This window comes from Hypanus sabinus, chromosome 5, assembly GCF_030144855.1.
Source record: "Hypanus sabinus isolate sHypSab1 chromosome 5, sHypSab1.hap1, whole genome shotgun sequence".
Lineage (NCBI taxonomy): Eukaryota > Metazoa > Chordata > Chondrichthyes > Myliobatiformes > Dasyatidae > Hypanus > Hypanus sabinus.
The window spans coordinates 160226984-160253666 of record NC_082710.1 but is presented as its reverse complement, the minus strand read 5'-3'; the positions used below and the strand labels follow the sequence as shown (position 1 = coordinate 160253666).

General features: G+C 44.8%; 1 protein-coding gene and 1 non-coding gene across 2 annotated transcripts in view; both read right to left on the bottom strand.

The window, feature by feature from the left end:
* Positions 1-26683, bottom strand: part of LOC132394507 (uncharacterized) — a 34790-nt gene that overhangs the window by 4952 nt on the left and 3155 nt on the right. Inside the window, exons 4-9 of the mRNA XM_059970760.1 lie at positions 24863-25189; positions 12728-12988; positions 9311-9427; positions 6869-6973; positions 5591-5689; positions 5413-5493 (exon numbers count right to left, since the gene is read on the bottom strand). Coding sequence (XP_059826743.1) covers positions 5413-5493; positions 5591-5689; positions 6869-6973; positions 9311-9427; positions 12728-12988; positions 24863-25189 — 990 coding nt within the window. The remainder of the gene's footprint in view (positions 1-5412; positions 5494-5590; positions 5690-6868; positions 6974-9310; positions 9428-12727; positions 12989-24862; positions 25190-26683) is intronic.
* LOC132394896 (U1 spliceosomal RNA) lies at positions 4140-4303 on the bottom strand. Its single transcript, XR_009512442.1, has one exon. It is a non-coding gene; the product is annotated as a U1 spliceosomal RNA (small nuclear RNA).

Below are 26683 nucleotides of genomic sequence, written 5' to 3'. Positions count from 1 at the left end.
CTATAAGACAGACTGAAAGAGTGCCAAGTACATTTACAAGATTTACAAGGGGAACCTGAGGACGAACTTCTTCAGCATGAGGGTGGTGAGAGAGTGGAAGGAGCTACCAGAGGAAGTGGTGAAGGCAGGTTCAATTTCAACATTTAAGAGAAGGTTGGGGTAAGAACATGGACATGATCGAGGTGCAGGTTATGAGGCAAATAACAATTTGGCATTGACTAGTTGGGCTGAAGGGCCTGTTCCTGTACTGCAGTGTTCTGTGTTCCCAGAGGAAATGAAGATAAAGTGTTCTATTGCCCTTACCTAAGTCGGGAGATCATAATTTTGGACGTGATCTAATTGGAGTCAGATTAATTCCTGGAATGAGAGTATTGTCCTGTCAAGAGAGGCTAAATCATGTGTGTCTGGCAGAATGCTTCTCTGCCTGAGCTCAGCAAACATCAACACCTCACTTGGCTGCTAGAGCAAGGAGCCTCTCCCTATCAGATCATCTCTATGCTGCTGGGTTCTCATTCCAATCCCTCAGGACTGTGGTGAGTGTGAGGCGATCACCCATCTCTGCATGGACTATGCTTTGCAAAGAAGTTCTGGAAAAGGATGCTATGTTGAACCCTGTCGATGTTAAGTGAGGTTGATAGTCAGACTGACCTCAGTGGTTGGAAAGACGTTGGAGTCAATTGTTAAGGATGATGTTATGGAGTACTTGGTGGCAGAGGACAAGATAGGACAAAATCAGCATGGTTTCCTTAAGGGGAAATCTTGCCTGTTGGAATGCTTTGAGGAGGTTACAAGTAGGATAGATAAAGGGGATGCAGTGGATGACAAGGTGCCACACGAGTCTGCTTCCCAAGTTAAGAGCTCGTGGTATTACAGGAAAGTTACTGGTATGGTTAGAGTGTTGGTTGATTGGTATGAGTCAGTGAGTGGGAAGAAAAGATGCTTTTTTTGGTTGGCTGCCAGTGATGAGTGGTTTCCGCAGGGGTCGGTGTTGGGACAGCTTCTTTTTATGCTGTATATCAATGATTTAAACGATGGTATAGATGACTTTGTTGCCAAGTTTGCAGGTGGTAGAAGGATTGACAGGTAGTCTTGAGGAAACAGATAGGATGCAGAAGGCCTTGCACAGAGTAGGAGAATGGGCAAGAAAATGGCAAATGAAATACAATGTTGGAAATTGCATGGTCATACACTTTGGTAGAGAAATAAATGTGCATACTGTTTTCTAAATGGGGAGAAAATTTGAAAATCAGAGATGCAAATGGACTTGGGACTTTGTGCAGAACACCCTAAAGGTAAACTTGCAGGTAGTCGGTGGTGAGGAAGGCAAATGCAATGTTAGCATTCATTTCAAAAGGACTAGAATACAAGAGCAGGGATGTGATGCTGAGGCTTAATATGGCACCAGTGAGGCCTCACCTTGAGTATTGTGAACAGTTTTGGGCTCCTTATATCAGAAAAGATGAGCTGGCATTGGAGAGGGTTCAGAGGAGGTTCACAAGGATGATTCTGGGAAAGGGTTACATACGAAGAATGTTTGATAGCTCTGGGTCTGTACTAGCTGGAATTTAGAAGGCTGACAGGGGATCTCATTGAAACCTTTTGGATGTTGAAAGGCCCAGCGAGAGTAGATGTGGAAAGCATGGTGGGGAGTCTAGGTCAAGAGGACACAGACTCGGGATAAAGGGGTGTCCATTACAGAGATGAGGAGAAATTCTTTAGCCAGAGGGCAGTAAATTTGTGGAATTTGTTACCACGGGCAGCTGTAAGTGGCCAGGTCGTTGGGTGTACTTAAGGCGGAGCTTGATAGGTTTTTGATTGGACATGGCATCAGGGAGTAGGCTGGGGAGTGGGGCTGAGGAGGGGAGAAAAGGATCTGCCATGATTAAATGGTGGAGCAGAGTCAATGCACCAAATGGCCTAATTCTGCTCCAATCTCTTATGGTCTTATTGAGAAAGTAAGGAGGCATGGGATGGACATTGCTTTGCTTGCCCACAGAAGTGCTTGTAGACAGGTCATAATCTGCCTGGAGGTCGGTAACCAGTGGAGTGCCTCAGGGATCTGTTCTGGGACCCCAACGCTGTGTAATTTTTATAAATGACCTGGATGAGGAAATGGAGGGATAGTTTAGTAAACTTACTTATGACACAAAGGTTGGGAGCATTGTGGATAGTGTGGAACTGGGCTGAGAAGTGGCAGATGGAGTTCAACCTAGTTAAGTGTGAGGTGTAAACTAGAGAAAATCTGCAGATGCTGAAAATTCAAGAACATAACACTAAATTGCTGGTGGAATTTAGTGTTCGAGATGAAGCCACATTCAGGTTGGAGGAACACCACCTTAGATTCCATCTGGGTAGCCCCCACGCTGATGGCATGAACATTGATACCTCTAACTTCCGTTAATGCCCCTCGTCCCCTTCTTACCCCAGGCCTTCCGCCCTATGATACTCCCCTTTCTCCAGCCTTGTATCACTTTTACCAATCAACTTCCCAGCTCTTAGCTTCACTCCTCCCCCTGCTGTCTTCCCTATCATTTCGGGTCTCCCCCTCCCCCTCTCACTTTCAAATCTCTTACTGTCTCTGTGTTCAGTCTGTCCTGACGAAGGGTCTTGACCTGAAACGTTGACTGTACTTCTTCCTATAGATTCTGCCTGGCCTGCTGCATTCCACCAGCAATTTACTGTTGTGTAAGTGTGATATGGTTAATTTTGGTAGGTCAAATATGATGGCTGGATATTGTATTAATGGTAAGACTGTTGGCAGTGTGGAGGATCAGGGGGATCTTGGGGTTCGAATCCACAGGACACTCAAAGCTGCTGCGCAGGTTGATTCTGTGGTTAAGAAGTCATACGGTGCATTGGCCTTCATGAATTGTGGGTTTGAGTTTAAGAGCCAAGAGGTAATGTTGCAGCTATATACGACCCTGGTCAGACCTCACTAGGAGTACTGTGCTCAGTTCTGCTCGCCTCACTACAGGAAGGAGGTGGAAACCATAGAAAGGGTGCAGAGGAGATTTACAAGGTCATTGCTTACATTGGGGAGCATGCCTATTCTCCTTGGAGCGACGGAGGGTTAGAGGTGACCCGATAGAGGTATACAAGATGATGAGAGGTATTGATCGTGTGGATAGTCAGGGGCTGAAATGGCTAGCACGAGACGGCATAGTTTCAGGGTGTAGGAACAGAGGAGATGTCAGGAGGAAGATTTTTTTAAGCAAAGAGTGGAGAATGGGCTGCCAGCGGCAGCGGTGGTGGAGGCAAAAACGATCGGGTCTTTTAAGAGACTCCTGGTGGATGGACATGGAGTTTAGATAAATAGAGGGTTATGGGTAAGCCTAGGTAGGGACATGTTTGGCATGGCTTTGTGGGCCGAAGGGCCTGTGTTGTGCTGTAGGTTTTCAATATTCATATGATACGTTCTTAATTAGGCAGAATGTTAAAAGTCACAAAGAGAAGGCAGGAGAATGGGGTTGCAAGGGAGAAGTTATCATGGTGCGTGTCATATGACGTGTGTGATGATGGCCTTCCATTAATACCTCCTTCACGCTGATGGACTTTTTCTTTTCTCCATCCATCACCATAATGATTCTTGGGAAATGTTTCTAGAGAAGTGGTTTGCTATTGCCATTGGAATGCAGCCAAGATGTAAAAAGAATCATAATCTAATGCTTTCCCAGCATATGTGACAAATAAACTGTTTTTGGGCTTCCAGCCAGTTTCCGAGATTGTCTGCCTGGTGTCAGTGGTTGCAAAGCCAGGACTTGTGATACCAGTCGTGCTGAAAGGTCTTGGCCCAAAACGTCAACTGTACTCTTTTCCATAGCTGCTGCCTGGCCTGCTGAGTTTCCCCCAACATTTTGTGTGCATTGCTTGTGATATGCAGAGTTGCTGCCCATGGCCCAATGAGCTGAATGGCCTAATTGCGCTCTTATGCTCTTTGCAACCTTGATCAGGTTGGGGAGAGTAAGCTTTGCCCAAGAGTGCAAGCAGGCTAGAAGTACTTTACACCACTGACGGGCCAAATGGCCTATTAAACTCAGCAGCAGCGTAAATTGGTGGATTAGTGAAATTGACAACAAGTTAGTGGAGCAGCTGGAAAGAAAACAATGTCTACAGACAAGCTGTACTTTTGAATCAATGATCAGGGCAAAGCGCGAACACAGTCCACCACTGCCACAAATTATGCAGTCAAGTACCCGGCATTTGGGGATATCGCAGGCATCAGCACACCCGGAGCGCAATGGGATAGCCTCATCCTGGATCCTCGGCCATCCTGATCACCGATGGTTCCCTGCCAGGTAAGTATGCCTTCTCCCCTCCCGCACATCTAGCCAGCCACACGCACCTCACCTTAACATCAGTATGAGTCACAATTGCAAAACCCTACTTTGTTTCATCTTAACCACAGATGGCCTAGAAGGACAATATAGCTTCACATTTTACCCTTCAACTCTTTCCTAACCAGTATTATTTTTTAACATTTCTTGTCCATTTTACACCCTTATCTGCATATCTTCATTAAATGGAAGTCGCCTTGCCGTTCCAAAGCTGCCCGCCAGACATCGGTGTTCCATTCACAACAGCAAATACAAGGGATTCTGCACTAGAGGCTGAAAAACTTGAGCAGCTCACACAAAATGCTGGAGGAACTCAGCACATCTGACAACATCTATGCACGGGAATAAACAGTCGACGTTTCAGCCCGGGACCCCTCAGAAATCCTGCATGTATTCCCCTCCATAGATGATGCCCGGCTGGCCGAGTTCCAACAGCTCCTGTCCGCTCACAGCCTCTGCAGCCCCACCTTGTCCTGTATGGCCGGAGGCCACTGGTTTATCTCAATCTGAGCTCAGCTGACACAGAGCCTGGGTTTAGAGGGCAGCCTCCAAGCTGGAGAGTGTGCGTGTGAACTCTCTTGTGAAGACAGCCTGTTGAAGTTTCATTCTGGAAATGGACTATTTTACACTTGCTGTTCTGGGTTCCACCGAGATTTGACTTTAAAAACACTCCAAGATGATTCTATTCCAGCTAAAACTGGGGTCTTAAATCTCAATAAAATCTCATTTGTTTGTGGCAGAGGGGAAGGCAGGGTAAACAGGTGACGACAGACTGATGAATCAACCAGCGATTCCCAAGTCATTCACCTTACTCTTGGGCTGGGACCTGGGACTGGTGACCCGCTGCAGGGATTGGAGATGTTGTCTAAACCCATGGATCGGTTATGAAGGGATCTCTGAGCCCAGTGGTGATCTAAAGCTCGTGGTCCACACGGGGACAAATAATATGCAGAGATGGTGGGTCAAAGAACACCCCATTGCTAAACCCACTGGATCCCTATTTCCCGCATTACCCCGATTACCCAGATGTGAATGCTGTGGTTTTCATCGGTAGGAATGGTAATGAGGGTGAACTTACTCAACTGGTGAAACTTTTCCTTCAGGATGTAATTGGATAAGCAGATCATAAGAAGTCCACTAAGCGGTACAGCCACGGAAACTGTCAACGACAGACGGTGCAAGGATTTAGAGGACATTGTTTCATTGCTGACACCGACATTTTTTTGTTTTATCACAATAAATAATCTGCAGCTTACCACAATGTTCCAGGCCACTGTTAATCTTTCCTAGTACAGGCATGAGTAACAGCAGGAGAGATGCAGCGAATAAAATAATTATTGGTAGAGTAACAATACCTGGAGAGAGAGGTAATAACTGTTAGGCGGGAGATCTCATGTTATTTAACAGAATAAGATACAGGAAGGACAAGATGACCTCCTGTTCTATCTTGTTATTACCTTGCACCTTATTGTCTACCGGCTCTGCACTTCCTTCTCTTCTTGTCACATTTTATTCTGCATTCTGCTTTTTTAACTTTGTTCTGCTCAAAGCATAATGATCCGATTTGAATGAACAAATGCAGGCCAAGCTTTGCTTTTCAACGTCCCTCAGCTTGTGATTCGTTCCTGTGTTCCCTTCGCTTTTCCCTAAAGAATATTTGAGCCACTCACCATAAGCAGCTTTCCTGCTCTTAAGTTTTGCTCACCCATCTTTTCCAACTCGGTCCTAACCTAGTTATTTACCAGGCCCTGATATCTCCTGAAACTCTCTTCAGCAATCAATCATCACAATCGACCAAACTTAACCCATCTCGGAAGAAGGGACTCAGCCTGAAACATTGCCTCTTTTTCCTTTGCATCAACAGTTCCTGATCAGCTGAGTTCCTCCAGCATTTTGTGTGAGCTACGCTGGATTTCCAGTAACTGCAGAATTGGCTCACTAAGTTGCACAGCATTTCCTGGCCCTTGTGATAACAGTGTCAATCCTTTCTGATGGGACAGGAGTCCAGGTGGAACCCTTCCCTCCCACCCCAAGCTTCCACGTGGATTGTTCTGTGTCCCGTGAAGTGGACCCTTACTTTCTAAAATCCATCCTTCTGTCACATATCCCTCACCATTCCCTGTAAACCAACCGGATCCCCATTCCCTCTAACTCCATTGGTTGCCCATTATCCATGTTTGCTCCAAATCCACAGCAGTCCTGTTCCACTCCGCCTCATTTCTTGAATCCCCCACATCTTTGATCACCATCTTCCCTCTAATCAAGGAGTTCTCAATCTTTTTGATGCCATGGACCCCTACCTTTAAACAATGGACAGTGGATCCCAGGTTGGGGACCCCTGCTCTAAACCTACCAGGTTTCCAATCACCTCATTCCCTCTATACTCATTGGATCCCTATTTCCCACATTCCCTTCATACTCACTGGGGCCCTGATCTCTGTCTTTCATGCAAGCCCACCAGCCCCATTCTTTGAACTTCCATACACCCATCAGGAACCCATTGTCATGTTTCTCATCAAGAGCCCTGCACCTACCTTCAACAATACTCCAGGAAATGAGCGCCAACTGAATGACAAGGAGAGACGGAATGTGCCAGGAAATCATCCACATTAAGAAGAGATATAGTTTCCCACGAGATTCTGCAGAGGAATGAACACAAGCATTAAATGTGCAGTCAGCCCTGCCCTGTAACAGAAGTACAGGACACATGAATTAAATCTTCAGTGCTCTGCCCCATAACAGGTCTACAGGATGCATGGCAGGTACAGTTTGGGTGATCCAATGCTGGATCTGGCTGGAGGTGAGACTGTGTTCCCACCCAATTCAGAAATGTTTGGACACTGGAACACCAATGAGGGGGCTCACTGACACTTTTCCTGGGCAATCACTTTCACTGTTCATGGAGGGTGTGGTATTCTAGTGTGGTGCATACAGGTACTTAGTTTGTGAACCCACGTGCTTTTGTTAGTTGAGTCAATAGAAGTTACTTGTTGGGAAGGACATATTCTCAATGCCTCACTGATCATTATTCCAAGGGGTGATCCTCGTAACAACATCTACATGAAACGTTGCCATAGAAAAGCAGCATTCATCTTCAGCAAACTCATTCTATTTCTTATGTTCCCACAGCCAATGACTTGTTATTTCATGCTCTCATTATTGCCATTTATTTATATACATTTGCACAGTTTGTTGTTTATTGATCATGTTTACAGTTACTGTTCTATAGATTTGCTGAGTATGCCTGCAGGTAAAAAAATCAGGGCCATATGTGGTGACGTATGTTCTCTGATAATAACTTTTACTTTGATTTTTGAATGGTGCTGAATCGCCTCCTCTTTTTACTCTCCACTCCAACCTGTATTCCCTCGAAACTCCACTCCTCTTACTGGCCAACACCCCCTCCAAAATAATCAATAGGGTGGTTAAGAAAGGTGGATGGTGTGTTGACCTTTGTTAGAAGGGGGTTGGAGTTCAAGAGGTGCAAGACAACAGTGCAGCTATATAAAACACTTGTTAGACCACACTTGGACATTTTGTTCAGTTTTGGTCATCTTACTATAGGAAGGTTATGGAAGCTTTAGATAGGGTGCAGAGGAGATTTACCAGGGTGCTGTTTGGAATTGAGGACACATTGTAAGAGTTTGCTAGAGGTTTTCCTTTGCATGACAGGAGTGTATAAGATGATAAGAGGGGTAGACAGAGTGGACAACAGACACCTTTTTCCCCTAGGGTGGCACTGTCTAATATGAGAGGACATACTTTTAATGTGATTGACATGGTAGTGAAGCGGTTAACGTGATGCCCTTTACTGTGCTAGTGACCGGGTTCAACTCCTGCCACTGACTATAAGGAGTTTGTATGCTCTCCCCATGATTGCCTGGGTGCCCTTCGGGTGCTCCAGCTGCCTCTCACATTCCAAAGGCCTAGGGGTTAACTGGCTGCATGTGTGTAATTGGGTGGCACAGGACTGATGAGCTGGAAGGACCTGTTTCTCTGTTGTTTCTTTACATAAAGATTGGAAGAAAGTAGTTAGTTTATTTTTACACAGAGTGGTGAGTGTATGGAACACACTGCCAGAGATGGTGTTGGAGGCAATAGCATTAGGGACATTTAAAGACTCATAGATAGGCATATGGATGTGAGAAATGGAGGGTTGTGCAGGAGGGAAGAGTGAGATTGATCTAGGGGTAGGTTAAAAAGTTGGTACAACATCTTGTGCTGAAGGGTCTGTACTGTGCTATATTCTATGTTCTACTCTTCCCCACTTCAAGTACAAATTCAGCTCCGCAGTTCCTGCTTTGAATGCTAATTCACACCCTCTTCAGATGTGATGATCCCCTCTGAAACCAATACCACCCCATACCATGGCTGCTCCCCATGGAAAACCTCAACTGTGTTCCCTGGGACCCAGAATGAGCAAATCCGAAAATCTCACTGCAGCTCCAGCAAGCTGACTGAAGACCCAGCTTACTGTCTGGGTCAAAGCCGCTCCATTTTGCCAACGATTTTACCACTGTCATGTCCCCTTCTACTTTCCAGTCTGTTAGCATCACCCCTTCTGTCTAACCTCCACCTACTTAGCTTTGATCACTAGCAAACTTCACAACAGCACAGGAAGGTAGAGCAGTTAAATGACACAATACTAAAAGATATAGGAAAAGTATTAAACCATTTGGCCCATTGAGTCTGCTCCAACATTCCCGCATGGCTGTTTCATTATCCTTCCCAACCCCATTCTCGTCCACTCTGCTGTAACCTTAAAAATCAAGAGCCAATCAACTTCCACTTTAAAACACCTAAAGACTTGGCCTCCATAGCCATCTGTGGATTCCACAGGGACAAGGGAGAAGGTGAGGCTGAATTGTCCATCTGCCAAATCATTTGCTTTTCCTAGAAGGTTGACATCAATAAGCCAAACCTTACAGAGGCACCACCAGTTTACATTTTAATTGGATTTGAACAGTGCCACATACCTTGCTCTGACATGCACTTAAAGGTACAGAATGCAATAGATCCAAGAACATTCACTCCAAAGAACAACAGACCTGCAGTCCCAAGCATAATGAGGATAATCTGAACTGGGGGAATACCTGCAAGTAAAAAAAAAGTATTAACACATGCTTAAAAAAAGTTAATTAAACAAGACCCCAATCTGCCGCTATGGAAAAGAGTAAACAGTTGACTGTTTGGGCATTCCTTCCTCTGCTAGCCTGCAGGTCACCCTGGGCAAGGTGTAGCACCTGCTTAACCCCCATTCAGGGTCACGTGAAACCATGGGAGCAGGTGGTGGATATCACAAGTCCTAGTTCTGCAACCACTGACGCCAGGCAGGCTAACTCTGAAGAGTATTGATAATGTCTGGGGTCACCCATCTTGTAAAGACGCTGCCCTGAAGAAGGCAATGGCAAATCAGTTTAGCAGAAAAAATTGCCAAGAGCAATCATGGTCATGGAAAGACCATGATGACCGACATCGTACGATGCTCCACATAATGAACAAATGAAATTACTACCATTCTGATTAACTACAAACACAAGAAAATGTGCAGATGCTGGAAAAATAAAGGTCCACTCTCTTCAGGCCTTTTATGTTGGGTTGGTTTCAATGAGAACACCCCTCATTCTTCTGACCTCACTCAAGCAGAGGCCCAGATACATCAACTGCCCTCTCCAGAAACTCAACTTCATCCGGAAGTGTGGCTGAAGTGAACAGAATAGACAAAATATCTCAAGAAGGTAGCATCCATTGTTAAGGACCTGCACCATCCGGGACATGATCCCTTCTCATTACTTCCTTTGGTTAGGAGATAGAGGAGGCTGAAGTCCCTCACTTGATGTTTTAGGAATATTTTCTTCTCCTCCACCACCAGATCTCTGAATGATCCATGAACCCATGAACACTAACATCGCTGCTCCTACCTCACAATATTTAGTTGTTTATTTACTGTGACTTGGATTTTTTTTATGTCTTGCACTGTACTACTGCCACAATACAACAAAACTCACAGCATATGTCAGTGTTCAGAGAGCCGATTCTGATTTTGTTGGCAATGGAGGAGGGAGCAAGGTTTGATGGAGCACCAGTCGAGCACTATGGTCAGCATGGACAAGATGGGCTGAAGCGTGTAGCAGCCAGAGAGATTCAGGGTTTAAGAGAATAATCTGCTTGCCGTTAAGAACCCCAGAGCAAAGGGCCCTAGTGAGGATCAGTCAGGCTGACACCTGGTCACCCTCGGTTGAGAACAGAACTGAGATCCTGCGGACTCTCCCATCGTTCCCACTCCACTGCGAGCTCTCAGGAAGACAGGACACCAGATGGGGATGTTTGGGACCTGACATCTTATGGAGAAGTCCTATATGATAGATTACAAATCTAAATAAGCACCCTGATAAAGGCAATAAGTAATCGATATTTGGGAATATTTGAAGAAATGTATGTTGCCCAGCAGCAGTAACCTTGGAGATGAACCACGGGAATGCTCTGAGTCAGGGAGTCAGAGAAGAACTCACTGAGGTTCACCAAGAGTGGGTAATATCAGCGGGTAGCTTGTGGGGTTTGAAAGTAAACTAAGGAGTTATGAAAAATAAAGGTGAGCAGAGAAATTCTGCAGATGATGGAAATCCATAGTAACACACCCAAGAGGCTGGTGGAACCGACCGGTTTCGACAGCACCTACAGAGGGGAGAAAACAGTTGCAGAGTGAGACCCTTCCTCAGCAATGGAATGGAAGGGGCAGAAGCTAGAATCACTGCCTGGTGTGGCGGGGATGGTTGGGTGGGCACCGCACAGGATTGGAATAAACTGCAGAAAACAGTCAGCTCCATCAGGGACATGAGCCTCCCCAGCATCCAGGACATCTTCAATGCCTCAAAAAGGCGGCATCATTATTAAGGACCCCCATCACCCAGGACATGCCTTGTTCTCATTGCTACCATCAGGAAACCTAACTCAATGACTCAGAAACAGCTTCTTCCTCTCTGCCATCCGACTTCTGAACGGAGATTGAACCGATGAACACTACCTCACTACTTTCCCCCCTCACTTTTTGCAATATGTACTATGAACATAGGAGGACATCACATTTACTCCCAAAATGTCAATCACAAGTCAAACCCACCATAAATAGTTACAGTCATTTTGTTTTCTTTTTATGTACTGCAAAGTACTGCTGCCGCAAGACAACAAATTTCATGACACGTGGGAGTGATATGAAACCCGATCTTGATTCTCACAGGACAGTGGGGGGAGCAAAAAGAATAAGGAGAGAGAGGAAGAAATAATGAGAAGTTGGAGAAATAAATGTTCATGCCCTCAGTTTGGAGACTATTTAGACATAATTTGAGGTGTTGCTCCTTCAGCCTCATCACACCAGTAGAGGAGGCCATGGACAGACATGTCAGAATGGGAAGGGGAAGTCAAATTGAAATGCGTGGTCACAAAAAGATCCTGCCTTTTACAGCAGACAAAGCATAGGTGTTTCATAATATAGACAAAACCTGTGAAACTAAACAGTTAACTAGTCTTACCATGAAACCATGTAGGGAAACTTCCAGTTTGAATCAGTTATAATTAATTCTGGTCCCCTACTCTCAGGAAAGATAATATTAAGATTGAAAGAGTACAGAGAAAATTTATAAAACGGTGTCATTTCTTGAGCTCCTGAGTTATAGAGAAAGACTGAATATGTTAGGACATTATTCCCTAGAACGTAGGAGAATGAGGGCGGATTTGATAGGGGTATAAAAAATTTTGAGGGGTATCAAGCAGATAAATGCAAGGTGGCTTTTTCACTGAGATTGGGTGAGATTAGGACTAAAGGTCATGGGATAAAGGTGAAAGGTGAAATGTGGAAGGAGAGCTTGAGGGGGAACTTCTTCACAGAGGGTGAAGAGAGTGTGGAACAGGCTGTCAATGGAATTGGCAAATGGAGGGCGAGGGTTGATTTCAAAATGTATGTGAAGTTTGGGTAAGTGGATGGCTATAGTCCAGCTGCAGGTCGATGGGTCTTGGCAGAGTAACAGCTTGGCATGAACCAGACAGGCTGTGCTGTAGTGCTTTATGACTCTGATAAAGAAGACAAGCTGTTAGACAATGTCACAGCTGGTGCACTATTCCCAGGTATTGTATTGAGCACAAGAACCTCGAATGGCGTAGGAGGCAGGATACCCCCAGACTGATCTTTACACTCTCCAAAGGACAGCCTCTGGTTAACAGTGGTTCCCCAATGACATCCCAGCCAAAGGAAGGCAGCTTTCCTCCTTCACTCTGTCAACCTTTTCAATTTCAACTCCAGTTCTGGCTTGGCTGCTCCTACTGTCACAGTGAGCTTGCAATGGCTGGGTGCCAACGTAACGTTTACTCTCAAAATGTCAGACACAAGTCAAACTCACCATAAATAGTCAGGCTGTGACTTATCTGGACGGAGCTGACAGGATTCGTTGCAATACAGGTGTACGTTCCACAGGCATCACTCGAGGCCCCTGGGATGATGAGGACTCTGTTCCCGTTTACTAGCTGGTGACGTGGGCTGATCCCCCCTCCATCTTTCCGCCACTGATACTGATGTGGGTATCCACTGATGTTGCAGCTGAGCTGGATGGTATCACCCAGCGAGTTGGAGTTACTCCTCAAAGAAACTGCTGAGAGTTTATCTAATGGGGAAAAATACAGACAAGTCAGTTAAAATATCTCAATGTTTATCAGTACTGTTTGGCAGATGGGGCTCATCAGCCACGGTTGGCAGCTCATCCAGGACAAGGAACACTCTGATCTCAAACCTCTGCCACCTTGCGGCTATACCCACTCATGGGGAAGGCTTCAGGAGTAAACCCAGATGAAAAATCTGGAGCTAGAGTCCCTAAGGCGTTGAGTTCAATGCTGACTGGCAACTCTTGTGAAGACGCTGGGGCCAACTGTATCGGTCTCCGCTGTTCCATATCATACTGCCCTGGCTTGCATATCATGCAGACAGCCGCCACACAACATCAATGTTTGAACTCAACCAATAGAGGGTCTCATTAGTAATGAAATCTCACCATTTGACTCTGCAATGAAGGAAGTGCTCTAACAATGGGCAGTACAGTGGGGTGGGGGTGTTGTGAGTAGAGCGGCTGACGTGGGGACAGAATGGCTGACTCGTAGAGAACTGAAGCAGCAAGTCCAATGGGGAGAGCAGGCAGGACTGGCAGGTTCAGCATCTACTTTAAATGCCAGGGCCCTCACGGGTAAGATGGATGGGCTGAGAGTGTGTTTTAGCATATGGGATTTTGGTATCATTGCAATCGTGGAAACTCTGTCTCAATTCCCACTGCTGCCTGTGAGGAGTTTGTGTGTTCTCCCCGTGGCCGTGTGGGTTTCGTCCAGATGCTCCGGTTTCCTCCCATTGTTCAAAGATGTACCGACCGGTTGGTGGATTGGTCATTGTAAACTGTCCCGTGATTAGGGAAGGGTTAAATTGGAGGCTGCTGTTGGCATGGCTGGAAGGGCTGCGAAGGGCCAGTTCTGTGCAGTATCTCAGGAACGGGTGCAGGGGGCAGGTTTTCCGATTTCTGGATCACTGGGATCTCTTCGGTGGAAAAAGGACAGGTTACACTTGAACCTGAGGACGACCTATGTCCTTGTAGAACTGGTGGGGATGTTTAAACTAATTTGGCAGGAGAATGGGAAGCAGAGTGATAGGGCTGTTGGTATACAAGTATTTTATTTGTTTATTGCGATATAGCGCAGTATAGGGTCTTATTTACGGCTTTCGAATCATGCTGGCCAAACCACCCCCCCCCAATTTTAATCGTAGCCTGGTCATGGGACAATTTACAATGACTAATTAACCTGCCAAGCGGTACATCTTTGTGCTGTGGGTGGGAACAGGAGGACCCAGGGAATCCTACAGGGTCACAGGAATAACATACAAACTCCTTACACTCAGCAGTCAAGGTCACCTGACACAGTCCAGTGAGACCGGGAGGAAGGACAGGCAGATGACAGGGCAAAATTGCAGTCAGTGGGATGAGTTGAAGTTTAACTTAGGGGCATATTCAAAAGGACTGAAGGTATTACGTTTGAATACACACTGTATACGGAACACGGTAGATGCCCTTGTAGCCCATTTAGAGATTGGCAGGATTGACGGTGTACGCATCACTGAGTTATGGCGTGAAAGAAGATCACAGTTGGGCATTTAATACCCAAGGATGCATGTTGTATCAAAAGGACAGGCAGGAAGGCAAAGGGGGCAGGGTGGTTCTGTCAGTAAAAAATGAAATCAAAACCCTAGAAAATGACATAAAATTGGGAAATGTAGAATCTTTGTGCGTAGTGTTAAGAAACTGCAAGGGCAACAGGACCCTGTGGGAGTTATATTCAGGCCTCTGAACAGTCACCAGAATGTGGGAAACAAATTACAATGAGAGATAGAAAAGGTTTGCAAAACGGCTGATGTTACTATTGTCGCGGAGGATTTCATTACGCAGGTAGATTTGGAAAATCAGGTTAGTGAGAGGGAATTTATAGAAAGTCTATGAAATGGTTTTTCAGAGCAGCTTGTGGTTGCACCCCGTGGGGGAAATGCAAAGCTGATTGAGTGTTGTGTAATGAACCAGAGTTGATTAGGGAGCTTAAGGTAAAGCAACCTTTAGGAGGTAGTGATCATAATATAATATAATTCACCCTGCAGTTTGAGTTGGAGAACGGAAAGTTAGATATATCAGCTTTACTGTGGAGTAATTTGAACGACAGCAGCACAACAGTGGCTGGAATTTTGAGGGTAATTCAGAAGACGCAGGATAGAATCATCCTAAAGATGAAGAATTATTCCAAAGGGAGGATGATACATGGCTGACAATGGATGTCAAAGGCAACATAAACACTAAAGAGAGGGCATATAATATATGAAAATTAGTGTGTGAAGTTAGAGTATTGGGAAGCTTTTCAAATCCAACAGAAGGCAACTAAAAAAACAGAAAAGATGAAATATTAAGGTAAGCTAGCCAATAATTTAAAAGAGGATACCATTTTTCTCCTGGATATATAAAGAGTAAAAGAGGCTAGAGTGGATATCAGGCCACTCGAAAATGATACTGGCGAGGTAGTAATGGGAAAGAAAGAAACTGTGAACAAACTTAATAAGTATTTTGCATCACCTTCACTTTGGTAGACATGAGCAGTATGACAGAACTTTGGGAGTGTCACTGGGCCGAGTGAATAAAATTGCTATTGTGAAGGAGAAGGTCCTTGGGAAGCTGAAAGATCTGAAGGTAGAGAAGTCACCTGGTCCAGATGGTGTACATCACAGGGTAGTGATAGAGGTAGCTGAAGAAACTGTGGAGGCATTCATATCAATCTTTCGAGAATCAGTACATACAGGAATAGTTCCAGAGACTGGAAGATTGCAAATGTCACTCCACTCTTCAAGACGGGAAGGATGCAGAGAAAGATCAGTTACCCTGACTTCAGTGGTTGGAAAGATGTTGGATACGTTATTAAGGATGTGGCTTCAGGGTAAGCAGAGGCACATGATTAAATAGGCCAAAGTCAGCATGGGCTTTGTTAAAGTGAAATCTTGTGTAGCAAAAATGTTAGGAGTTTTTAGAGGAATTAACAGGCAGGAGAGTCAATTGATGTTGTTTACTTGATTTTCAGAAGGCCTTTGACGAACTGCTGCACATGGGCTGGTTAACAAGGTAAGAGCCCACAGTGTTCCAGGAAAGATACTAGCATAGATAGAAGATTGGTTGACTAGCAGGAGGTAAAGAGTGGGAATAAAGAGGGTCTACTCTTGGTGGCAGCTGGTTTCATTTCATGTTATATGTCAATGGTTTGGATGATGGAATTGATGGCTTTATTGCCAGATTTGCAGATGATACAAAGCTAGGCAGGTAGTGTTAAAGAAGCAGGGATTCTGCAGTACGACCTAGACAGATTGGGAGAATGGGTAAAGAAGTGGCAGGTAGAATATAGTGTAGAGAAGGGCGTGGTCATGCATTTTTGTAGAAGGAATAAAGGCGTAGTCTTATTTTCTAGATGGAGAAAACCATTCAGAAATCAAAGGTGCAGAAGGACATGGGAGTCCTTATGCAGGATTCCCTGAAGGTTGGCTTGCAGGTTGCGTCAGTAGGAAGGAAAGGAAGAGCAATCATTTCCACTGGATTGGAATTTGAGAGCAAGGATGCAGTGCTACGGCTTTATAAGTCATTGTTAAGACAGTTCTTTGAGTACTGTGAACAGGTTTGGTCCCCTTATTTAAGAAAAAATGTGCTAGTATTGGACTGTCCAGAAGAGGATCATGAGAATGAAAGGGTTAATGCATGAGGAATGTTCTGGGCCTGCAATTGCTGGAGTTTAGAAGAATGTTACGGAATGTCGTTGAAACCTATCAAATCTTGAAAGGCCTGGATAGAGGGGATGTAGGGAGGAGGTTTCCTAGAGTGGGTGATTCTAGGACCAGAGGGTGCAGCTTCAAAACAGAGGGATGTCATTTAGAAAAGAGCTGAAGAGGAATTACTTTAATCAGAGGGCATTCATTTGCACAAATATCTGTGGGCTATACTAAAAGCTGGTTGACAGGCTTTTGATTAATTATGGCTAATTAGTGAAGGGGTACAGGGAGAAGGCAGGTGAATGGAGTTGAGAGGATCAATAAATCAGTCATGGTGGAATGGGAGAGCAGTTTCAATGGGCTGAATGGTCTAATTCTACTCCTCTGTCTTATGATCTTTTGGCTATTAAGGACATCTTCAAGCGATGGTGCATCAGGAAGACAGCATCCATCAATAAGGATATTACTATTAAGGAGAAGGTACAGGGCCCTGAAGGACCACACTAAATGAATTAGAAACAGCTCTTTCCTCCCCACCCCCTTCCCTCTCATCATCAAATTTCTAACTGGTCCATGAACACTTTATGATATATATTATAACTTTGCACTGTTTATTTATTGTCTTTATCCTTTACTGCTACCAGAGAACAACAAATTTTCCATCATATGTCAGTGACAGCAAGTCTGATTCCGATTCTGGTGATTAGGAAATGCAAGGTGGTGTAATGTTACAGGCAACAATAACTTGCAGATGTGTCAGAGGGGCTGTTGCACTGCTGATTAGAAAGAGTGTTTAAGACACATGCAGTACTGTAATGTGGCATCCCGAGGGAGCCTACAGCATATCCTCCCTTGGGGATGAGGAAGGATATTCCTGAGGGACTGGCCAATGAAGTTATCTGAATCGAATTTAGGTATGAGGAAGGGGCAGCTTCCTAATTTGTTTGCGTAGCATTTTCAACCAGTGGCCTCCCTGGATATTTGACGCAAAGTCATCAGAAGATGACAGGTTTGAGTAATAGCAAGATCATTTTGCCAACCTGATGTTTTCATTCTCTCTCTCTCTCCACCACTGAGGTCTTATCTGAGTCAGATACATGCATTTATATGCACTGGGTTCAAACAGGGCCCACTGCGTAACTCGGTCACTGTGTCCTCACTTTGATCGAGGCACTGTCTGCCGTGGGCTTCTCAGTGGCCAGTGGGAATTAGAAGAGCAGATCATAAAAGGATGTAAGTGCAGTAGGAATTGGAATTAGAATTAGAATCAGGTTATGGGGTTGAGAGGAAAAATAAATCAGCCATGGTAGAAGGGCAAAGCAACTGATGGGGGGAGTTCTGTGAGAGAGGGTCAGAACTTGACTTTTCAAAGGGAACAAGGATGGGGAAGTGGTGGGGCGGATGAAATCTTTGGGAACACCGTAGTTCAGTGAATTCATGGGAAAAAGTTGGTCCTCTCTAGTTCGGGTGAAAAACTTGGAGAAGGGGGATTTCAATTGTGTAAGGACAGGGGCTGAGACGTTTCCAGTCAATGTTTCTGACCAAGACTTTCATCAATTTCACTGGATTTCCAGCTTTCGCAGAATCTCTTGTGCTTCAAAACATGACTGCTTTGAAATAGCTGCAACAATTAATCCGTAAAAGTGGTTTTTACAGATTAATCATTGTCAGAACAAAATTGTCCACAAGACGCTGAAATGCTCTGCTCTCTGTAAAACATGACCAGGTGTTTCATCCCCGCTTGGAACAATGGGGCAACTGGGAGAGGTACTTGAAAAACTTTACACTGACACTGCAGCAGTGCCTCAGCCCGATCATCACACAGGATGCCCGTGTCTTGGCATTTGTTGCAAGAGGAATAGAATGTAAAAGCAAGGATGTAATTGCTTTGATGCTGAGGCATTACAACAATTAAAGTGGAGTTTGTTAGTTTCTGGATTAGTCAGGGTGTCAAAGTTTATGTGGAGAAAGAAGTAGAATGGGGCTGTGAGGGATAAGGAATTAGCTGTGATAGAGTGACAGAGCAGACTCGATGGGCCAAATGGTGTAATTCTGCTCTTATGTCTATGGTCCTATGGCCTTTGAATGAATTCACTTTTAAGGGATTTTTGCACCTACTAATTTTACACTGGGGTTAAACAATTATGTTTCCAGAAAGTTAATAAGTTCACTGATTTCATTCTGACTCATTAACACATGATACCATTGAAACTCGAGCACACTGGAGCATCATATGTTATCACAGATCTCAGTAATGTTTTGAAAACTTGTCACTTGCAGCCAGTTGGCTCAGAATACAGAAGCAAGATGACACTGACTCTCTCTTGACTCAGCATCATTGTGTTTGACGTGGGCAATCGTGGCCTTCCAACAATTATGATTGTTTTTGGCAAATCTTTTTTCTACAGAAGTGGTTTGCCATTGGCTTCTTCTGGGCAGTGTCTTTACAGGATGAGTGACCCCAGCCATGATACCCGCTGCTGATCGACCATCCACCACCTGCTCCCATGGCTTCAGGTGACCCTGATCCAGGGTGGGGGGTGCACGAAGCGAGTGCTACATCTTGCCGAAAAGTGACCTGCAGGCCAGCGGAGGGACAAAGTGGAAACTGCTTATATGAAAGGGGTGGGTATGATATGAGTGGGGTGTTTGCAGGAAAGGTAGCAGATGCCAGAGGTAGGAATTTCATTCTTTTTTTTACACAGAACGGTAGCTGAGTGGAACGTGCAGCCGGGGTGGCAGTAGAGGCTGATCCATTAGGGACAGTGAAAGTGACTATTAAATAAACACTTGGATGAATGCAGAATGGAGGTTTATGTCAGGGGGAAAGGGTCAGCTTGATACTAGAGTAGGTTAAAGTTTCAGCAGAACATTTTGAGCCAAAGGACCTGTACAATGTTCTATAAACTGTGCAATTCTAACAAAATTAAGTAAGAATTGTGTAGTTCTGCAAAATGGGTCCCTGCAGCAAAAGCGGAAATTGCAACGTTGAAAATCCCCTATTGGCTGACAACACATCGGTGGGTAAAAATGTCAATCAACAGAGCAAGTCAAGATATCTTGCATCGGAAACTATATCATCAACTCAGTCTGATTTGAATGCAGGCACTTGAAGATGCTGAACGACATTCAGGACAAAGCATTGCATTTAATCGGCAGCCCAGCTTAACCCTGGACATTCACTGCATCCACCACCAGCGCACACAGGCTACAGCATGCACTGACTAAAAAAAATGCTTTGTCCTTCATCCCAGCTAACCCAGTAACTCCTCCCAAAATATATTCAGGTTGTATGTATGGCTCTCATAATTTCATCAACGGAGATCAGCATTCTCGAGAGCAAACAGTCCATATTTGTCCAATTTCCCCTTATTGGTCATGCCCCTAACCCAGGCAGCATTCTGGTAAACATTTTCTGCACTGGCTCTAACAAACCACAACTTCCTGCAATAGGCAAACAGAATTACACAAATAAAGTTCCTGACAGTCACACAGTGACTTCCGGACTCTCACACTCATTGCCCTAAACAGTGAAGGCAAGCGTGCAGTGGGTCTCCTTTATCACCCTGACTAGTTACGTGGCCACTCTTAGGGATCCTTCATCCCCCAGTACATCACAAATAAACCTCGTAGGATTTTAAAGTGAAGTACACACAGTAGGCACTTTATTAGCATCAGGAGCTGAACCCAGGGTGGTCTTTTGCTGCTGTAGGCCTTCTGCTTCAAGGTTCAGTGCATTCTGCATTCAGAGGTGCTCTTCTGCAAACCACTGTTGAAACATGTAGATACCTGAGTTACTGTTGTTTCTAGTCAGCGTCAACCAGTCTGGCCATTCTCCCCTGACCTCTCTCAAGAACAAGGTGTTTGCACCCACAGAACTGCTGCTTGCTGGATTATAGGTTTATTTCCACCACTCTCTGTAAACTCTAGAGACTTTTGTATGTGAAAATCTCAGGAGATCATCAATTTCTGAGCAACTCTAATTTCCTCATCTGGCACCAGCAATCGTTCCACGATCAAGGTCTCTCAGATCATACTTCTGCCTCATTCTGATGTTTGCTCTCAACAACCTCTTGTCATGTCTGCATGCTTTTCTGCTTTGAGTTGCTGTGAAATGATTGGCTGATTAGATATTTGCATTAACCAGCAGGCGTACAGGTGTACCTAATAAAGTGGCAACAGAGAGTATGCTAATAACTTATGAAAACTTAGTCTAGTTTACAAACTCGTACGCCTATTGTGACAGTCCTCACTTTCCATTAACACCAGAAGGTGATGCCAACTTGTGGCTCAACCCAAGTCCCAGATTTCCTTCTTCCTAATGCTAAAGAAAATACTGCTCATGTTGGAAATCAGAAATAAAACCAAAAGAACTGGAAATATGCAGCAGATTAGACAACACCCATGGAGCGAGAAAGAGAGCTAGAATTTCAGCTCCACGAGGGGACAACCTGAAATATTTACACGGGGTCCCTCCCCATTGAAGCTACTTTTTGTGTAAGGTCTCAGCCCAACGTGTCAATGGTTATTTCCTCTTCTTACATGCTACCTGACCTGCTGAGTTCCTCCAGTATTTTGCGTGCATTCCTCTGGATTTCTAGCATCTGCAGAATCCCTTGTGTTTTGGGTAAATCATGTTTTTGCCCTGTGACATTTGTGACCTGGCCTGAGAAGCTGCTGCAAGTAAGTATTTCATGGCTTCCGTACCCAGAGAGGTCAGACCGAACATCCTTGATCAACCAACAGAGCCCTCGTCAGGGACAAAAGTCACTGCTTTTTGAACACAAGCACTCGTAATTGACGCTATTCAAAATTGCTCATTCTAAGCATGGTGTGGTGTCTAACAGCTACACGTGTGCGCACATCTAACGCCAGTTAGAAACTGTTTGACCACACCCTCCTGTCCCAGTTAAGCAGCACAGTGTCCCAAATCAATGAAGGGAATCTCAGCTGCTTTCTCAGTTAGTTTTTGTTCTTTGTCTCAAAGAAGCAGCTGTCCCAATTACCAATGCCCTAATTAACCAAAATCCACAATATATATTATCATGATGAATAAAATCTATTTTTGAAATTTAAAATAAATTATAATAACTCACACAACCTGTGTTCTTGTGAAGCCACATGGAGAATTGATTTGGGCCATAAGACATTGAAGCAGAATTAAGCCATTCAGCCCATCAAGTCTGTTCCACCACGCCATCATGGCTGATTTACTTTTCCCTCTCAACCCCATTCTCCCGCCATCTTTCTGCAATCTTTGACAACTATCAACTTCTGCTTTAAATATACCCAGTGACGGCCTCCACAGCCGTCTATGGCAATGAATTCCACAGACTCACCACCCTTCTAAAGAAATTCATCCTCATCTCTGTTCGAAAGGGGCAATCTTAAATTCTGAGGTTGTGCCCTCTGGTTCCAGACTCCCCCCACTAAAGGAAATATCCTCTCCATGTCCACTCGAACTAGGCCTGTCAGTATTCGATAGGTTTCAATGAGATAGAACATAGAATACTACAGCCATTACAGGCCCTTCAGCCCACAATGTTGTGCCGACCCTAAATCCCTGCCTCCCATATAACCCCCCACCTTAAATTCATTCATATACCTGTCTAGTAGCCTCATAAACTTCACTAGAGTATCTGGCTCTACCACTGACTCAGGCAGTGCATTCCACGTTCCAACCAGTCTCTGAGTGAAAAACCTTCCTCTAATATCCCCCTTGAACTTCCGTCCCCTTACCTTAAAGCCATGTCAATAGACAATAGTCAATTGGTGCAGAAGTAGACCATTTGGCCCTTCGAGCCTGCGCCGCCATTTTGAGATCTACTATACACGGTTCCTGCCTTGTCCCCATATCCCTTGATTCCCCTATCCATAAGATACCTATCTAGCTCCTTCTTGAAAGCATCCAGAGATTTGGCCTCCACTACCTTCCGAGGCAGTGCACTCCAGACCCCCACAACTCTCTGGGAGAAGAAGTTTTTCCTTAAATCTGTCCTAAATGACCTACCCCTTATTCTCAAACCATGCCCCCTGGTACTGGACTCTCCCAGCATCTGGAGCATATTTCCTGCCTCTATCCTGTCCAATCCCTTAATAATTTTATATGTTTCAATCAGATCCCCTCTCAATCTCCTTAATTCCAGCATGTACAAGCCCAGTCTCTCTAACCTCTCTGCGTAAGACAGTCCAGACATCCCAGGAATTAACCTCGTGAATCTACGCTGCACTTCCTCTACAGCCAGGATGTCCTTCCTTAACCCTGGAGACCAAAACTGTACACAATACTCCAGGTGTGGTCTCACCAGGGCTCTGTACAAATGCAAGAGTATTTCCTTGCTCTTGTACTCAATTCCCTTTGTAATAAAGGCCAACATTCCATTAGCCTTCTTCACTGCCTGCTGCACTTGCTCATTCACCTTCAGTGACTGATGAACAAGGACTCCTAGATCTCTTTGTATTTCTCCCTTACCTAACTCTACACTGTTCAGATAATAATCTGCCTTCCTGTTCTTACTCCCAAAGTGGATAACCTCACACTTATTCACATTAACCGCCATCTGCCAAGTATCTGCCCACTCACCCAGCCTATCCAAGTCACCCTGAATTCTCCTAACATCCTCATCACATGTCACCCTGCCACCCAGCTTAGTATCATCAGCAAATTTGCTGATGTTATTTTCAATGCCTTCATCCAAATCATTTACGTAAATTGTAAACAGCTGTTTCCCAATACTGAGCCCTACGACACCCCATTAGTCACCACCTGCCATTCCGAGAAACACCCATTCACCACTACACTTTGCTTTCTATCTGCCAACCAGTTTTCTATCCGCTTGTCCTCTTGTACTGAGCAGTGGTGCCCTGGGGAAGAAGCGCTGGCTGTCCACTCTGTCTGTTCCTCTTAATATCTTGTATACCTCTATCATGTCTCCTCTTATCCTCCTTCTCTCCAAAGAGTAAAGCCCTATCTCCCTTAATCTCTGATCATAATCCATACTCTCTAAACCAGGCAGCATCCTGGTAAAACTCCTCTGTACCCTTTCCAATGCTTCCACATCCTCCCTATAGTGAGGTGACCAGAACTGGACACAGTACTCCAAGTGTGGCCTAACCAGAGTTTTATAGAGCTGCATCATTACATCGTGTCTCTTAAATTCTATCCCTCGACTTATGAAAGCTAACACCCCATAATCTTTCTTAACTACCTTATCAACATGTGAGGCAACTTTCAGGGGTCTGTGGACATGTACCCCCAGATCCCTCTTCTCCTCCACACTACCAAGTATCCTGCCATTAACTTTGTACTCTGCCTTAGAGTTTGTCCTTCCAAAGTGTACCACCTCACACTTCTCTGGGTTGAACTCCAACTGCCACTTCTCAACCCACTTCTGCATCCTATCAATGTCTCTCTGCAATCTTCGACAATCCTCTACACTATCTACAACACCACGAACCTTTGTGTCATCTGCAAACTTGTCAACCCACCCTTCTACCCCCACATCCAGGTCATTAATGAAAATCACAAAAAAGTAGAGGTCCCAGAAATGATCCTTGTGGGACACCACTAGTCACAACCCTCCAATCTGAATGTTCTCCCTACACCATGACCCTCTGCCTTCTGCAGGAAAGCCAATTCTGAATCCTCCTGGCCAAACTTCCCTGGATCCCATGCCTTCTGATTTTCTGAATAAGCCTACCGTGTGGAACATTGTCAAATGCATCCCCTTCATTCTTCTAAACTCCAGTGAATACAGGCTCTATGCCATCAGAAACTCCTCATTCCCTGAATCATTCTCATGAACCCCCTCTGGACCCTACTGAATGCCAGCTCATCCTTCCTTGGATAAGGGATACAAACCCGTTCTTTTTGTTCTGACAATGGGTTATGGAAGAACTCTGTGGAAGTGGACTAACACAGTCAAGTGAACTGCCACTGGCTGACGTTGGAAATTGGCCTCCTCTTCTTTGCTATAGTTTAGCATGTATATGCTTTGCTTTGTATAGTTTGGAACACGGTGGTGGTGGGGTGGGGGTGTGGGAGAGGTTTCATCTGACTGTATTTCCAGAGTCAGAGGGGGATCTCCCTTTAGGAAATTCCACAGCTGCTGTTTTTGCAGTAATTATTTGTTTAAACCACTAAAGACATCACCACCAAAACGTGACTGTCTAAAAGCAATGCAATGCTCTGTAATCAGTTCAGCGAACGTACCTATTACTCTCACCCAAACCGCCTGAACTGCGACTCTTTTCCGGTTGATGAACAGCCGATACAGACCTTCATCTTCATGTGTTATGTTATGAATGGCAAGTGACCCATTAAGCGTCGAGAAAGTGATGCGCCTGCTGTAATTTTGAATCAAGGCAGGCTCCTTGCTGCTCTTGTGAAACTTCAGAATCGGTTTCAAATGTTCCTTCGTATCGTTCCTGCTGACCTTCTTCCATTGGAACACCCCATTCTGGTGCCTTTGATCTGCATCTACGCCAGGAAACCAAACGGAGTCTCCAGTGGCTGAGACCAGCTTGATTTCTTCCTCCCCTGTATACAACATTAAGGACAGATAAGCGATCCTGCAGATGCTGGAAATTCAGAGCAACAGGCAAGAGATTAACACTAGATAATGGTTGAATGTGCCACCTCAGGCAAGTGTCTCCTGTTATTCTGTGCACCAAGGGCAGGTCTTCCTCACACAAAACACCACCATTCCCCTGCTAATTACACAGTTAAAAACCCATTACTCTACCTCCTGTCGCTTCTCTCTTGCACAATTTATATACACTCAGTGACCACTTCATTAGGTATACCTACTTGTTAATACAAATATCTAACGGGCCAATCATATAGCAGCAGCTCAAGGTAGCTGGGATTGGCTTGATAGTACAATGAATTTGTTGATTTATTTACTTTTGAAGTTTTAAAATATTATCTGCAGAAAAATGTCCAATAGCTCTTTTCTCATTTCATCCCCAGCAGCTGTGTCAATAGAGGATTCTTATCTATAGGGCGCTTCCCAGAGAAACACACTGGGACAGGCGCCAATTGCTGGTGGAAGATCATTAACTCAGTGTAAGATGCCCTTTGCTCTGCCTGGTTCTTGTGCATCTTCCACCAACACAAGATATCCTTGAAGGAATACTGCGACTGGCGCTTTCCAAGCTGCAGGATTGCACTGTAGCTGAGTGTGGCCAATGCAAGGCCTCAGTGGGGAAGGAGCGCAGTCCAGGATTCTGCACCACTGATCACGGAGGGACTGGCTCTCAGGCAATTCATTATGTGACACTGACACCTCATAAGGGATTGTACTGAACTGTTAGTGGAGTGAACTCTTCACAACCAGGCCTGTACTTTCTGGAGTTTAGAAGAATGAGCAGGGGATCTCACTGAAACCTATCAAATACTGAAAGGCCGAGATAGAGTGAATATGGAGAGGATGTTTCCTATAATGGGGGGAGGGGGGAGAGCACTAGGATCATGGGACACAGCCTCAGAATAGTAGGACGTCCCATCCGGACAGCGATGAGGAGGAATTCATTTAGCCAGAGGGTGGTGAACCTGTGCAATTCATTGCCACAGACGTCTGTGCAGGCCAAAGTCATTGGGTATATTTAAAGCTCATAACTAGTGAAGGCTTCAAAGGTTACTGGGAGATGGTGGAAGGATAGGCTTGGGAGGGACAATAAGTCAGCCATGATTGACTGGCAGAGCAGACCCAATGGGTCGAGAGGCCTGATGCAGCTCCTACATGTTATGGTGCCATGTTCTCAATACCTTTTTTATTTAGACAGTTTGCCTTGTTTTGCACATCAGTTGTTTGTCAGTCTGTGTTTGTTTATGTATGAGTTTTCATAAAACTCCATTTCAGTTCTTTTTTCCTGCAAGTGCCTGCAAGAAAATAAATCTTCTTTCCACACATACATTTTAAATTTAAATTGAATGAGGCAATTGAGCATCATGAAAGAAAGTAAGGTTTTGGGATTAAAAAGGGGTGGGGATTTGGAAAATCCCATTACAGAGCAGCTTACAAAACTCCCT